Source organism: Anomaloglossus baeobatrachus, chromosome 2, assembly GCF_048569485.1.
Source record: "Anomaloglossus baeobatrachus isolate aAnoBae1 chromosome 2, aAnoBae1.hap1, whole genome shotgun sequence".
NCBI lineage: Eukaryota > Metazoa > Chordata > Amphibia > Anura > Aromobatidae > Anomaloglossus > Anomaloglossus baeobatrachus.
The window spans coordinates 93993705-94010820 of record NC_134354.1 but is presented as its reverse complement, the minus strand read 5'-3'; the positions used below and the strand labels follow the sequence as shown (position 1 = coordinate 94010820).

The 17116-nt window shown below is 47.9% G+C and overlaps 1 protein-coding gene across 5 annotated transcripts in view; it reads left to right on the top strand.

Annotated features, from left to right (window-relative positions):
• CTPS2 (CTP synthase 2) overlaps positions 1 to 17116 on the top strand; it is a 275422-nt gene that overhangs the window by 23507 nt on the left and 234799 nt on the right. For all 5 annotated transcript variants that reach the window (XM_075335173.1, XM_075335172.1, XM_075335174.1 and 2 more), the window contains 2 exons: positions 12546 to 12716; positions 16172 to 16272. In XM_075335173.1, coding sequence (XP_075191288.1) covers positions 12546 to 12716; positions 16172 to 16272 — 272 coding nt within the window. The remainder of the gene's footprint in view (positions 1 to 12545; positions 12717 to 16171; positions 16273 to 17116) is intronic.

The following is a 17116-nucleotide window of genomic DNA, read 5'->3' as shown; positions in this document are numbered from 1 at the left end:
GACTCCCCTATGTGTTCCCACCTCTAGCATTGTTACCCAGAGTTCTCCGGAAAATCAGGTCCGACTGCCATCGAGCCATACTCGTCGCTCCAGACTGGCCAAGAAGGTCGTGGTACCCGGATCTGTGGCATCTCACGGTAGGCCAACCGTGGACACTACCAGACCGTCCAGATTTGCTGTTTCAAGGGCCGTTTTTCCATCTGAATTCTGCGGCCCTGAACCTGACTGTGTGGCCATTGAGTCCTGGATCCTAGCGGCCTCAGGTTTATCTCATGAAGTTGTTGCCACAATGAGACAGGCTAGAAAACCATCCTCAGCTAAGATCTATCACAGGACGTGGAAGATATTCTTAGCGTGGTGCTTGCCTCAAGGGTTTTCTCCCTGGCCATTTGCATTGCCAATTTTTCTTTCCTTCCTGCAGTCTGGATTGGAAAAAGGTTTGTCGCTTAGCTCTCTTAAGGGTCAAGTCTCCGCGCTATCCGTATTCTTTCAGAAGCGCTTGGCACGGCTTTCTAAAGTACGCACGTTTCTCCAAGGAGTTTGTCATATCGTTCCTCCTTACAGACGGCCATTGGAACCCTGGGATCTGAACAAGGTTCTCATTGCTCTCCAGAAGCCGCCTTTCGAGCCTTTGAAAGAGGTTTCCCTTTCTCGGCTTTCACAAAAAGTAGTTTTTCTTGTGGCGGTCACGTCTCTTCGAAGAGTGTCCGAGCTAGCGGCGTTATCTTGCAAATCTCCCTTCCTGGTGTTTCACCAAGACAAGGTAGTACTGCGTCCAATTCCAGAGTTTTCTCCCAAGGTGGTTTCTTCCTTTCATCTCAATCAGGATATCACTTTGCCATCTTTGTGTCCGCATCCAGTTCACCAATTTGAAAAGGGTTTACATCTGTTGGACCTGGTGAGAGCACTCAGGATTTACATTTCTCGCACGGCGTCTCTACGCCGTTCTGATGCGCTCTTTGTCCTAGTCGCTGGTCAGCATAAGGGATCGCAAGCTTCCAAATCCACCCTTGCGCGGTGGATCAAGGAACCAATTCTTCACACATACCGTTCTGCTGGGCTTCCGATTCCATCTGGACTGAAGGCCCATTCTACCAGAGCCGTGGGTGCGTCCTGGGCATTGCGGCATCAGGCTACGGCTCAGCAAGTGTGCCAGGCGGCTACCTGGTCGAGTCTGCACACGTTTACCAAACACTATCAAGTGCATACCTACGCTTCGGCAGATGCCAGCCTAGGTAGACAGGTCCTTCAGGCGGCGGTGGCCCACCTGTAGGAAGAGGCTGTCTGACAGCCCGTTCATGTGGTATCTTTTTACCCACCCAGGGACTGCTTTTGGACGTCCCACTGTCTGGGTCTCCCAATTAGGAGCGAAAAAGAAGAAGGGAATTTTGTTTACTTACCGTAAATTCCTTTTCTTCTAGCTCCAATTGGGAGACCCAGCACCCGCCCTATTTGTTCTTAGGGTTTCGTTTTTCGGGTGCACATGTTGTTCATGTTGTTTCTTAAGTTCTCCGATCTTGTTATCGGATTGAATTTGTTTTTGAAACTGTTATTGGCTTTCCTCCTTCTTGCTTTGGTACTAAAACTGAGGAATCCGTACTCCTACGGGAGGGTGTATAGCCAGAAGGGGAGGGGCCTTACACTTTAGGCAGTAGCTATACACCCACTGTCTGGGTCTCCCAATTGGAGCTAGAAGAAAAGGAATTTACGGTAAGTAAACAAAATTCCCTTCTTTGATCAAAAAAGCGCAAAGCCATCCCACCACGACAAGGTGTACCCAATGGAGCCGGTACCTACACTCTCTATATTTCAAAACTTGTGGTTTTTTTGGCAGCTTCTAATTTCTCTCTGGTTTTAGATTCTAGTTCTGTGAATTCTGTTTCATGTTTATATACTCCTGAGATTTGTAGCAAAAGATTACCAGCATTGAAAAAAGAAAAAAAAAAAAAAAAAAGATTCTCTGTTAGGACAAGTTTAAGCTGTATGTGTCTATGTTTGACCATGAAAACAAATAGTTTACTCATGAAAACAAATAGTTTACTGCAGTAGATAAAAAAAGGGATTCAAAAATTGAGTTAGAAGGTGAAGAAATCCCTAAAACTACAAAGTTTATTGGATATGCATATAAATAAATAAAAAAAACTCCCAATATTCCCATTTAAAATTGGTATAGTTAAGGATAAAGTTCCCAAAAAGTATCCCAGGAATGATGGGTTACATGGGGAAAAAATTGTTGCAGCAAAAAAACACTACACACTGACTCTAAGGCTATGTGCGCACTAGAGCTTTTCACCCGCGGATTTACCCGCGGATTTGCCGCGGAAATTTCTTGAGAAATGTCTGCAATCTTTGTGCAGACATTTCCCAGCAAATTCTATGGAAAAAAAAAAAAGCTGTGCGCACTGGTGCGGATTTTTCTCAAGAAATTTCCGCGAGAAGAATTTCACGAGAAACTTTCTTGAGAAAATGAACATGTCCATTATTTCCGCAGGTACCCTGCGGATTTCGGCAGTACAGCCTGCAGAAATCCGCAGGGAACCACCCGCGGGAAAATCGCGGCAATTCCACGGCAATTCCGCGGCTAATCCGCGGCAAATCCGCGTCAAATCCGCATGAGGATTTGGTGCAGATTTTTTCCGCAGGTCCGGAAATCTTTCACTGGCAGAAGTTTCTCAAGAAATTTTCTTGAGAAACTTCATATCTCTAGTGCGCACATAGCCTTAGTATGCCTAAAGGGGGCTTTACACGCTGCGACATCGCTAACGATATATCGTCGGGGTCACGGTGTTTGTGACGCACATCCGGCGTCGTTAGCGACATCGCAGCGTGTGACAGCTAGGAGCGACGATCAACGAGCGCAAGAATGGCAAAAATCGTTGATCGTTGACACGTCGCTCCTTTACCAAATGTCGTTGCTGTTGCATGCCGCTGGTTGTTCCTCGTTCCTGCGGCATCACACATCTCTATGAATTAATAGTCGACCAGATCCGACAGCCGCCATGACAGTCAGCGATGTTTGTAAAAACCTCAATTTGAGAGTCACATCAACATTAAGGTAGTTAATGCATGTGGACCACATCAAATGTGTTTCAGGGACCCCAATATACAATGTGCCCCTAACAATATACTCCAAGGGGTGGGCTTCAGCCAGTTCTTACCATTTTTTCCAAACCTGTGTTAAAATCATAGCTGGTTTGCAGGATCAGTAAAAGTGCCCTGTTCCAGTGCTGACTCTCGGGGTGGCACAATCATCATGTATCAGGAGCGCTGACTGTGCTGCCCCCTGACAGAGAGCACTCACTGCTGACTGCAGGCTGTCAGGAGCGTCCTGACACAGGGGAGAAATGCTCACCATCCTGCAGTCAGCGGAGCCAGGAGCTGAGTAGCAGAGTCGTCCCCGCCACAGCGCCACAGCGGGCAGGCTGAAGGGACATGGAGGGGCGAGGTTAAAAGGTGGAGTTGGAGCCAGAGACAGACAGAAAGATGGAGGCAAAAGAAAATAGTGGGAGAATGAGCTAAGATGGCTGAGGTGACAACAGACAGCAGGAGACAAGACACATGCAGGAATCGAGAGAAACAGCCAGGAGACACCTGAGACAGGCAGGAAAACTGAGAGAGACAAAAGATAGGTAGGAAACACAAGAGAAGGCGGAAAAGAAGAGAGATAAGAGACAGGCAGGAAAGAACAGAGAGTGATGCAATAACCATGGGCCTTACCAGCCTGATAATAGCAGCCCCCAGCCGTCTGCTTTACTTTGGCTGGTTATCAAAAATAGAGCGGACCCTGTGCCATTTTTTAAAATTATTTATTAATAAATAAATGATTTAAAAAAAATGTTGTGGAATCGCAGACAGCTTTACGTGATTGTAGCAGACACTGATGTGACATTACTATATCAGGTTGCCATATGGGGAGGTTTATAGGTCATTTACAGCTTATATTGCAGTCATTATTGTGTTTGCACAGCAGAAGAACATGTTAAACTTCAGTAATGGAGCAATTGTAATAAAGGTTATGCTGGATAAAAGGTACTTTCTTCGGCGCTCCATTGGGAGACCCAGACGATTGGGTGTATAGCACTGCCTCCGGAGGCCACACAAAGCAATTACACTAAAAAGTGTAAGGCCCCTCCCCTTCTGGCTATACACCCCCAGTGGGATCACTGGCTCACCAGTTTTCTGCTTTGTGCGAAGGAGGTCAGACATCCATGCATAAGCTCCACTGTTTAGTCAGCAGTAGCTGCTGACTATATCGGATGGAAGAAAAGAGGGCCCATAACAGGGCCCCCAGCATGCTCCCTTCTCACCCCACCTGCGGTTTGTAAGGTTGAGGTACCTATTGCTGGTACGGAGGCTGGAGCCCACATGCTGTTTTCCTTCCCCATCCCCCTGAGGGGCTCTGAGGAAGTGGGATCTTTCCGGCCACCAAGCCCTGAGGCCGGGCTCCATCCACAGACCCATAGAACCTGCTGGATGTGGAGCGGGAGTACCGTTCAGGGACATGGCCCTGCAACTTTCAGGTACTCTGTGTCCCCGTATGGCAGGCCACGCACACTCCAGGCTTGCTGGGTGTGCTAGTGCGCCGGGGACTGTAGCGCTGTGCGCTGGGCTTATAATCCCTGCAGATTACTGGGGGACTTTACGTGTGGGGACCGCCGCGCCGACCGCCCCTGGAGCGGCGGCGCAGCTGCGACTTGTAGTGCGCCGGGGACGCGCCGACCGCGCTTTTACGGCGGCGGCGCTTCTAACTTTAGTCCCCGGCTTTTGCGGCCTAGCGCCGCTTCGTTCCCGCCCCCACCCTGTCACTCAGGGAAAGGGAGAGACGCTGTTCTATAGCAGCGCCGAGGGCTGGAGCCTTATTTGCATTCTCCAGCCCCCTTCACTAGACACAGTGGGCGCCGGGTTCCCGCTCTTGTCTCGGGCACGCCCTCGGCCCGCCCCTCTTCTCTGGACGCCGGCAGCCATTCCGGCACGCAGAGCGGGAAAACGGAGACAAGCGCTGAGCTACAGCACAGGATTCCGGCGCCACACACCCGCTTTTGTGCGGGCGGTAAGCGGCAACTAAAGTGCTGACCCACTAATGCCGAAGTGTCCTGTTGTACTTTTGTACGGTCGCTATTCAGGATGCAGACCTAGAAACAGCAGCAAAAGATCAGGGGTGCTAAAATGCTGCTTGTCTTGCATGTGCTGCAGTGTCATGTGTCCTTTATGCTTGTATGCTTTACATTGCACTGTAAGAGCTATTCTTGGCTGTCTCCCGCCTAGATGGCTAGACAGCGGCAGCAAACAGCAATGGTGCTAAGGCACAAGCTTTCAATGCTGCTTGGATTGCATGTACTGCAGAGTTTATTTTCATGCTTGTACATTCACTGCATGTCGCTATTCTTGGCTAATGCTCCTTGATGACTAGACAACAGCAGCAGAAAAGCAAGGGTGCTAAGGCACAAGCTTTCAATGCTGCTTGGATTGCATGTGCTGCAGTGGTTATTTTCATGCTTGTATGCTATACATTCACTGTATGTCGCTTTTCTTGGCTAATGCTCCTGAATAACTAGACAACGGCAGCTGAAAAGCAAAGGTGCCAAGGCACAGGCTTTCTATGCTCCTTGTACTGCATGTGCTGAAGTGTTTATTGTACTTCATGCTTGTATGCTAGCACTGTACGGTCGCTATTCTTGGCTAATGCTCCTAGATGGCTAGAACTGTTCCAGGACCCCCAGTGTGTGCAATTACTCAACGGGGTCTCTGCTACAGGTGGCCAAAAGAACCACCTGTGATCCCTGTCCAGGGACAGGGACGGAGTTGCAGTTTCCGCTTATATATTGTCTGTGACTATGACTAACATCTTACAGACTTTGCAGTCCAGACAGACCTTGGGCAATATTGATTCAATGCCCCTGGCCACCCTGATTTCGAAACAAATCATGGCTCCAGGAGGGTCCCATGCATCCCAGGGTGCAGGCTCTCGACAGTCCCAGGCGGCCTAAGCGAGCTCCCTAAGAACGGCCCTCGTCTTCATCACAGTACTCTCTGTATGATGATGCAGACGTAGCTGTTCAGGACTCTGATCCTGACACCGCTCTCAATCCGGATACACCGGATGGTGACGCCATAGTGAATGATCTTATAGCGTCCATCAATGGAAGGTTGGCTATTGCTCCCTCAGCTCCCCCAGTGGAGGAGTCAGCTTTACAGCAGGAGAAATCCTTTTTTTCAGTATCTCATGCGTATATTGAATATTTTTCTGGCCACGCTGACTTCAGAGAAGCAGTTCAGAAACACCACGCTTACCAGATAAGCGTTTTCTCCAAACGTTTTAAGGATACACGTTATACCTTTCCCCTGACGTGGTAAAGCGCTAGACCCAGGGTCCAAAGGTGGATCCCCCAATCTCCAGGCTTGCGGCTAGATCCATAGTTGCAGTGGAGATGGGACTTCACTTAAAGATGCCATTGACAGACAGATGGACCTCTGGTTGAAATCTGTCTGTGAAGCTATCAGTGTGCCGGTTGCTCCGGCATTCGCAGCCGTATGGGCACTCTATCCTATTTCAGCTGGGCTTGCGCAGCTGGTCTTGAGCACATGTACATCTGTGCCGCAGGTGGTGTCCTTAACCTCGCAATGTCTGCATTGCGACTTACCCTAGTAATGCTGTCCTGGAGGGACAGTCGAGGTTGGTCCTTCCCAGGCTCGGGCAGGTCCCAATTGTCCTCGTCCAAAAGGACTCAAAAGGCTCAGAGGGGCTCAGTTTCCGGCCGGGCTCAATCACGCCCAAGGAAGGCAGCAGGAGGAACCGCTACCAAGGCGGTCTCCTCATGATTTTCAGCTCTCTCTCTCCGCATCCGCGGTTGGTGGCAGAATCTCCCGCTTGGCGACATTTAGCTGCCACAGGTCACAGACCGGTGGGTGAGAGACATTTTGTCTCACGTGTACAGGATAGAGTTCAGTTCTCGTCCTCCGCCTCGGTTCTTCAGAACTTCCCCACATCCCGACCGAGCAGATGCCCTTCTGCAGGCGGTGCATTCTCTAAGAGCAGAAGGAGTAGTGGTCCCTGTTCCTCTTCGGGAACAAGGACAAGGGTTTTACTCCAATCTCTTTGTGGTACCAAAAAAGGACGGCTCATTCCGTCCTGTTCTGGACCTAAAACTGCTCAACAAGCATGTGAACGCCAGGCGGTTCCGGATGGAATCCCTCCGCTCAGTCATTGCCTCAATGTCTCAAGGAGATTTCCTAGCATCAATAGACATCAAAGATGCTTATCTCCACGTGCCGATTGCTACAGACCACCAACGCTTTCTACGCTTCGTGATAGGAGACGACCATCTTCAGTTCGTAGCTCTGCCATTTGGTCTGGCGACAGCCCCACGGGTGTTCACCAAGGTCATGGCGGCAGTGGTAGCAGTCTTGCACTCTCAGGGACACTCTGTGATCCCTTACTTGGAAGATCTACTTGTCAAGGCACTCTCTCAGGAGGCATGCCAACTCAGCCTGAACGTTGCACTGGAGACTCTCCAGACGTTCGGTTGGATCATCAACTTCTCAAAGTCAACTCTGTTACCGACCCAATCACTGACGTATCTTGGCATGGAGTTTCATACTCTCTCAGCGATAGTGAAGCTTCCGCTGGACAAGCAGCGGTCACTACAGACTGGGGTGCAGGCTCTCCTTCAAAGTCAGTCGCACTCCTTAAGACGCCTCATGCACTTCCTCGGGAAGATGGTGGCGGCAATGGAAGCGGTTCCGTTTGCGCAGTTTCATCTGCGCCCACGCCAATGGGACGGGAAGTCAACTTCCCTGGACAGGAAAGTCTCCCTTTCCCAGACGGCCAAGGACTCTCTGCAGTGGTGGCTTCTTCCCACCTCATTATCACAGGGAAGATCCTTCCTACCACCGTCCTGGGCGGTGGTCACGACAGACGCGAGTCTGTCAGGATGGGGAGCAGTTTTTCTCCACCACAGGGCTCAGGGTACGTGGACCCAGCAGGAGTCCACCCTTCAGATCAATGTTCTGGAACTCAGAGCAGTGTATCTTGCCCTACTAGCCTTCCAGCAGTGGCTGGAAGGAAGGCAGATCCGAATTCGGTTGGACAACTCCACAGCGGTGGCATACATCAACCACCAAGGGGGGACACGCAGTCGGCAAGCCTTCCAGGAAGTCCGGCGGATTCTGATGTGGGTGGAAGCCATGGCCTCCACCATATCCGCAGTTCACATCCCCGGCGTAGAAAACTGGGAAGCAGACTTCCTCCGTCGCCAGGGCATGGACGCAGGGGAATGGTCCCTTCACCCGGACGTGTTTCAGGAAATCTGTCGCCGCTGGGGAAGGCCGGACGTCGACTTAATGGCGTCCCGGCACAACAACAAGGTCCCAACCTTCATGGCACGGTCTCGCGATCACAGAGCTCTGGCGGCAGACGCCTTAGTGCAAGATTGGTCGCAGTTCCGGCTCCCTTATGTGTTTCCACCTCTGGCACTCTTGCCAACCGACCAGACTTGCTGTCCCAAGGGCCGTTTTTCCATCGGAATTCTGCGGCCCTGAACCTGACTGTGTGGCCATTGAGTCCTGGATCCTAGCGTCTTCAGGATTATCCCAAGGGGTCGTTGCCACCATGAGACAGGCTAGGAAGCCCACGTCCGCTAAGATCTACCACAGAACGTGGAGGATATTCTTATCCTGGTGCTCTGCTCAGGGAGTGTCTCCCTGGCCATTTGCATTGCCTACATTTCTTTCTTTCCTGCAATCTGGGTTAGAAAAAGGTTTGTCGCTCGGCTCCCTTAAAGGGCAAGTCTCGGCGCTATCCGTCTTTTTTCAGAAGCGTCTAGCACGACTTTCTAAGGTGCGCACGTTCCTGCAGGGGGTTTGTCATATCGTACCCCCGTACAGGCGGCCGTTAGATCCATGGGATCTGAACAGGGTACTGGTTGCCCTCCAGAAGCCGCCCTTCGAGCCTCTGAGGGAGGTTTCACTTTCTAGACTATCACAGAAAGTGGCTTTTCTGGTAGCGATCACATCTCTTCGGAGAGTGTCTGAGCTAGCAGCGCTGTCATCCAAGGCTCCCTTCCTGGTCTTCCACCAGGACAAGGTAGTGCTGCGACCCATTCAGGAGTTTCTCCCGAAGGTGGTATCCTCTTTTCATCTTAATCAGGATATCTCTTTGCCTTCTTTTTGTCCTCATGCAGTTCATCGCTATGAGAAGGATTTGCATTTGTTAGATCTGGTGAGAGCACTCAGAATCTACATTTCCCGCACGGCGCCCCTGCGCCGTTCGGATGCACTCTTTCTCCTTGTCGCTGGTAAGCGCAAAGGGTCGCAGGCTTCCAAGGCCACCCTGGCTCGATGGATCAAAGAACCAATTCTTGAAGCCTACCGTTCTGCTGGGCTTCCGGTTCCATCAGGGCTGAATGCCCATTCTACCAGAGCCGTGGGTGCGTCCTGGGCATTACGACACCAGGCTACGGCTCAACAGGTGTGCCAGGCAGCTACCTGGTCGAGTCTGCACACTTTCACCAAACATTATCAGGTGCATACCTATGCTTCGGCGGACGCCAGCCTAGGTAGAAGAGTCCTGCAGGCGGCAGTTGCCTCCCCGTAGGGGAGGGCTGTCTTTGCAGCTCTAACATGAGGTATTTCTTTACCCACCCAGGGACAGCTTTTGGACGTCCCAATCGTCTGGGTCTCCCAATGGAGCGCCGAAGAAGAAGGGAATTTTGTTACTTACCGTAAATTCCTTTTCTTCTAGCTCCTATTGGGAGACCCAGCACCCGCCCTGTTGTCCTTCGGGATTTTTGGTTGTTTTTCGGGTACACATGTTGTTCATGTTGAATGGTTTTCAGTTCTCCGACGTTACTTCGGAGTGAATTTGTTTAAACCAGTTATTGGCTTTCCTCCTTCTTGCTTTTGCACTAAAACTGGTGAGCCAGTGATCCCACTGGGGGTGTATAGCCAGAAGGGGAGGGGCCTTACACTTTTTAGTGTAATTGCTTTGTGTGGCCTCCGGAGGCAGTGCTATACACCCAATCGTCTGGGTCTCCCAATAGGAGCTAGAAGAAAAGGAATTTACGGTAAGTAACAAAATTCCCTTCTTTAGTTTTTTTTTCCCCCCCTTGGCTGTGCTGATGTATGTAAAGTGCTATGGAATTAATGGCACTATATATATATTATTATATTATTATTCCTTTACATAGAACGCATATTGTCCAAGTTTAAGCTACGATGGAATTAGAAAAATATTTTTTCTTGTGTTTTGAGTATTTTATAAAATGTGTCAAACACTCACTTCATACACAGAAAAAAAAATCACCACTAGGGTAGGGGAGGGTTAAAAAGTCCCAATTGAATACAGTAATACATTTGTGTGCTGTAAACTATTCTCCACTTATTGGTGGCTTCAGTTGTAAAAGATCCCACAGGAGTTCCAGCTCTGTAACAGAAAAAAGGAGCCCCAACCTCTATTGAAAGTTTATATTTATGGGTGCAAAGTTTACATAAATCAGTTGAACAGCTTATACTTCTTCAAAGGGTCCGATGACTATAAGTTTATCAATAATTGTCCCCTAGCAGGCAGTCCTAGCAGTCTGCTGGTTTCTCTGGCAAATGCCCGCTCTGTTCAGTCTCCTTGCAGCATCACTATAAGTGAAATTAAGTACCGTATTTTTCGGACTATAAGACGCACCCTGGTTTTAGAGAAGTAAAATAGGAAAATAAAATTTTAAGCAAAAAATGTGGTCATGACACACTTATAGGACAAGAATCTGTTGCTGACACTGTTATGGGGGTAATGTCCCCAAATTCTCTACTAAGGTAATGATCCTTCTGTCTTGTATACGATCCCCATCCTCATGTAGCCCCCTGTGACACACATAAAACCAAAAATGTTTACACTCACCTTTCCACGCTCCACGCAGCATCGCTCGTCTTCCTGTCTGTGCCAGCAGCAGTGCCTCTGACTTGTGTGTAGCCGTGCGCACATCGATGATGTCATCACTGTGTGCACCGCTCTCCACACACACATCAGCGGACCGGCAGACAGGAGGACATCGCAATGCTGCAGGGATTGGTGACCGGTGAGTATACTTATTCAGTGCCCCCCTCACTGATCATGATGTGCGGGGGGCAGTGAATATAGCCACACATGATCACTCCAAGCTGTAGTTGCCAGTGATGATCACATGGGCCGGCTGTTAATTATGCACGCATCCCCCGCCCATCATCCCGCCCACCTTTCAGCCCCAGCTTCAGGGCTGAGAGATGATGGGCGGGAGGATGCAATGCATATGAAGAGGCTAGTGAGTGGGCCCACGTGGTCAGGGTAGGCACTGCTACAGCCTGCTCGTGCCGCCGATGACCCTCTCCACCACAGCACCCTCATTCCCCATAGCATACATTCAGACTATAAGACGCACCCCCCACTTTCCCTCAACATTTGGGGAAAAAAAGTGCGTCTTATAGTCCGAAAAATACAGTATTACTCATTGGTGACAATATCTCTTCAAATCTGCAGGTTGTGTGCAATAATAACACATAATAATACAGGACAAAAACACCCTCTTTGTAGAGCTTTCTAATCTGACCATGAGACGAGGGTCTTCAATGGGACACCCTCAATTAACGTGCAATTTCCTAATATTTTATAAAAAATAAGTTCTTAGATCTGGACAAACCCTTTAAAAGGAATCTGTCGGTAGGTTTTTGCTACCTCATATGAGAGCAACATGATGTAGGCAAAGAGCATCCCCACCCACATCAGGCTCTCTATAGAGATTGTACAATCTGGTGTCAATCACAGCAGGGGGCGTGTTGAACTGACATGTTTGTGACATTTTAGTCCTGCAATGATAAGGGTCCTGCTGCTTAAACAAACATAACAAATAAACAACAGTTAGGACTCTAACAAGACAGAAAACCCTGAGTTTTTGTGTTAACCCTTGCAGCATGGTGGCGTCAGCTTACATAGCAAAAACAGAGTTCAACTATCTCTTTTTTACTGACATATTTCATGCTCAATTTGCTCCTGTTCACATTCGAAAGTTAGGAATTGCCATCAGTCTTTTTCTTAAATTACAGGGTTATGCCTTCTGATTTAGCGCTCCTGCTCTTCAGCCTTAGGCTATTTTAATTCTCTATTTGCAGGTTCCTGTCGGCCCATAAATTGTAGGTTTTATTAACCCAAAGAGAGGCATTAGTTTGATAGGGACCCAACAATAAGAGGTCGCCTTGGCGTTGGCTGTTGGGCTCACATAAAACTGGACATTTTCGTGTGCTAAATATCTCAATTTTTACATGTTTTCCATAGCAGTAATGCATGTCTATATTCCCATATTCATTGTTAAAGATATCTTAGCACTAAAGACTGCAGCTGTCTCCTTTTAGTTACTATGTTACATAGCAAAAACCTGCTGACAGATTCCCGTTTAAATGGTTTGGCAAATGAAATGACTAAAATATGTTGCTTGTAGAAAATATAACATTTCAGATGTCATTCGTTATTCCTATATTCCTATATTCTCTGGTTAATTTTTTTTACTTTTATCTGATTTTATCTGCAGGCGAAGTGTTTGTGCTGGATGATGGAGGGGAGGTAGACTTGGATTTGGGAAATTATGAGAGATTCTTGGATATCAGTCTGTATAAAGACAACAACATCACAACAGGAAAGATTTATCAGCACGTGATTACCAAAGAGCGACGCGGAGACTACCTGGGGAAAACCGTGCAAGGTCAGTCATTCCTTATAACAACCAGGAGTTATGCTCTAATAGTGATACACATTAAACAACAGACAAGAGCAGTATTCCTATTATTGTTTTATTGTTTGTATACTTTTATTGTATAGCTTCTTTGGCTTCCATTGTATGCATACATAGGTGCAATGCCAACACTGGAGATTACGGATCATTACCAGACCTCATAAGGCTGCTTTCAGACGTCCGTGTTTTAGGTACGTGTGACATGCGTTTTGTAACACAGATGTCACACGTACCCATGTTATTCTATGATGTGCCTCACACGTCCATGTTTGCACACGGACCGTGGGACCTTTCATGACCCCGCACGCACACACGCAGGCATCTCCGGCAGCACGGATGTCACATGGATCGCACACTGATGTTATCTGTGCGACATCAGTGTAAAACATACCGGAGAAAATATGGATCTTTTTAATAAAAATATTTTCTATATTTACCTCTCTCCAGCGATGCTGTCTCCGGCTCTGCTGCCTCCCGCTCATTATCACCGCTCAGTATACTCACTGAATATTCAGTGCTCTGAGGAGCTGGAAGCGGGGACAGCACCAGGGACTTCAGTGTCGGGGACCGCAACGCTGGGTGAGTTTACAGCAGAGTGTGAGTGTGAGTGTGAGTGTGTGAGTGTGTGTGTGTGTTTGTGTTGAGAACCTAGAAGCCAGAACATCGCGGGGACAGCATCGGTGACTCATCACAGTTCCCAGTGAACGCTGATGAACCCGTGAAGCTGTAGCGCGGGTGTCGCGAGGGTCATCAGGATGTCATCAGAGTTCATTGGAAACTCCGTTGACCTCCTGGATGTCACTGTGCTTTGAGAATACTCACCTGCCCCCGCGGTACTGTCCTCGGCAGTGCTGTACCCGCGATGCTCCGGCTTCCTGAGTGCGGTGAATAATCGATGAATATAATGAGCGGCGGTCAGGAGCGAGAGGCAGCAGAGACTGAGAAAGCAGGTAAATATGAAAAATCTTTTTATTTCACAGACCCGTGTTTTCTCCGGTACCTGTCACATGGATGTTACACGTATGACCATAACCATGCGTGTGACTGGTACCTGATTAAAAACGGACGTCTGAAACCAGCCTAAGGCAGCACACGGAGAGTAATATTCCCTCTATGTGTACCACAGTAAATGACAGGCAATGCTCTTTCCATGGACCCTTAAAGATAACCTGTCATAAGGATTTTATTCCTTAAACTAATGACATGTACGTTCATGTTGATTAAATCCATAGCTTGATTGTAAAAATAAGTTTTGTCATTTCTGAGAAATCCAGCATGGAAATCGTATGCAAATGAGCCATGTATTCTTTGGAGTGGGTCATTGCACTTGCAGGTCTCCTGTACACCATCCCTATTCTCTGCCCTCGCTGCCTGCCTCCTGTGTCTGCCTAACGGTTCACTCTTGTTTCAATGACCTGCCTCCCCTGACCTGATGCTGACAGTTCTTCAATGCTGCTCATTCCTGCGCCATTCGTCTGCTCAGATGGTGCATGCGCACACAGATATACTGGGTCTAGGCACATCATGAGAACCTTAGCATGCTTGCATGCCCCAGTGACTGAAGGGGCTAGTGAGAGATCTGAGTCATGGACATAAGACTGACCTGTCAGTTAAAAACAGGTGGTGGACGTCTCACCCCGAAGCATCATCTGTAGACAGTGTTGATGTTACACTATACAAAGGCATTGTCATGTTTCGGGTTCATGACTCGATCCGGTGACTTTGGGCTGCGTGGTCAGTTTCCTTCCATGCTGAACCACAACCTGGTCAGTCCCTATGGAAATGCTGCTGGTCTTTTACTTTTGCTTCTCTCTTCTTGGTTTGTGATTATCAGGTGTTTTCCATTTCTCATTTTCTCTGTCCTATCATGTTTCTGGTGGGGCTGTTTATACCCTCCTGTTTCTAGCCTTCTCTGCTGGCTATAGTCCTTTGTGGATTCTGCGGAGGAGTTCCAGCCTCGCTTCTAGAGACTCTTGCCTGTTATACCAGTTTTGTATTTTCTCTATGTGCTCTCATTTATCTTTGCTTCATATTTCTCCTGTTTGCTGTTACATTTTTAGGAGACTACCCTGTCTTGCATTTGCTATTTCCCCTTTTCCACTTGTGCACGTGTTTTATGTTTCCTCACCTTGGGTTCCTGCGTATCTATACATGCATTTCCTTTCTTGGTTCATAGTGCATAGCAACCTTCTCTCTGGTTCCTCATGAAGTACACGGAACAACTTGACAGCCTTTCAGACAGACAGGTCCAAGTTGTGGGTTTCTAGTGTTACGGCTAAGGATATTCCAGCCTGAGGAGAAGCTTTTAGGGGCTGCGCAGCTAGGGGATACTAGTCTGTACATTAACTAGTAGGTTTTATTTCCCCTTTTAACCATGTTGGAATACTTATATCTATAGCAGGCATCAGAACCAGATTCAAGTTGTTTCATAAAGAAAGCTCCAGATATTCTTGATTTTTTTCTTCTGTACTCCAATATTCACAATAGCTGAATCATCCTGCTCATCCAGGATTCAGTCTTTACTCTTCGGTACATGCTATGCTTTTAACCTGTTAATATTGGAAGTCATGGTCGGTTCTGTCCATCTTTAGAACAAGTGAAGCAAAGTTAATGGTAATTTTGGTCATTGAAGATGACTGTATTGACCGACATCTATGTATCATCACCGGATCCTTGTGATGCTAGGAATCTGGGAGTCAGGTCTTTATTTATGTCCCTATATTTGACTTACAGAAAGATGTTATGACTTGATACAGATACCGATACTGTTGTCTTTATGGTTTTCCTGCCACCAGTTCCTGGTTCCTACCCCTGGATATTTTAGGCTATGTGGCCACGTTGCTTTTTATGTGCTTCTTTTCATTTTTATTGCGTTTGTTCATTTTTTCCTGATTCTTTTTGTGCTTTTCTTTTAGTCATGGCGATCGCAGGGGTTCAGTCTCTGTACCCCCACAATTGCCACCAGGTTTCCGGCTGGTTTCCTGGCTCTCACTGCCCGGAGCGGTGCCAGCGCCGTTCCCAGCAGTTTAACCCCCTAAATGCTACAATCAATGCGATTGTAGCATTCAGGAGGCAAGGAAAGGAATCACTTACCTCTCCCTGGTAATCGGGTCCCTGTAATGCGATCACACGGACCTGATTGCTGCTGGGGTAACTCTGCGTCCTCACCATGACAACCCCGGGTTACTGAGCTACGGAGAGCCTCACACCATGCACACCAATGTAACAAGTTAAGAGTATGTTCACTTGACGGTAATCTTGGTCTGAGCGCTGGCTGGACAGCACTACGAACAATGTTATTGAATACCTTAAAAACTTGTCTGTGTGATCATTTAATAATTCAAACACTAACTTAATCACTATGGAGTTAATAAAGCGTTGTCTTCGGGAACATTTTCATTATTCTGTTGTGATTCTGTTTTTAGTGGTCCCGCATATAACTGATGCCATTCAGGAATGGGTGATGAATCAAGCAAAGGTTCCAGTGGACAAGGACCATCAGGAGCCCCAGATATGTGTCATTGAGGTAAGTGCACATAACATGTAATCTCTTTCACCTTTCCCTTCAGCCGCTGTTTCCTGACACATAACTTACTACTCATTACATATTTCAGTCACTTTATGTCATGCCAGAGCGTACAGATGCTCAGTGTGCAGAGCAACGCAAGGGTAACAACAGGAATGGTATAGAACGAAGGACCTTTCGATAGGGAGAGAGCAAGGAGACACTTCCTGCAACTCTGCTAAGTCTGTACCCTACGCTCTCCAATATCCCTATATTGTTCCTTCACCCCCGTCGTCGTGACGTGCCTAAGCCCTTTCTTGTCCTGAACTTACTCTGACTAGTGAGAACGCCATCGAGAAGACTAGTCTCACCGCTGCAATAATACAACAAAGGTAAGGGAGACAGATAGAGGGAACATAGACACAAAAAGGTAAGCACTCCAAGCCCCTCCAATGCCGTTAAACACCACAGCTACAATAGTCACAACTCCTTAGCTTCTTTGTGACTTTTTATAGGAAAGGGGAGTGGTTTCAAAAGAGCTGCACCTGAGATTAAGGCTACAAAGAACAGCAAGATAAGAAAAGCCCATAACCCCTACAACACTAAAAGAAAGTAGATTTACTCAGATGCAAGTTGTAGACCTGCACATAATAAGCTTGTCATAATAACTATGGGATAGCGGGGAAAAGAGACTCCTAAACTGTTCCTCAAGCTAGGGGGCCCTACTCCTGATAGTGGAGAGGCTTGAGTCTCCTTCCTGGTCCTGCTCCTGACCAGTCCTCAACTGATTCCCCCTCACCTGAGACAAGGATAGGGCAGGAGTGTGATGAAACCCACCGATAAAGACAAACAGAAGAAAACCAAA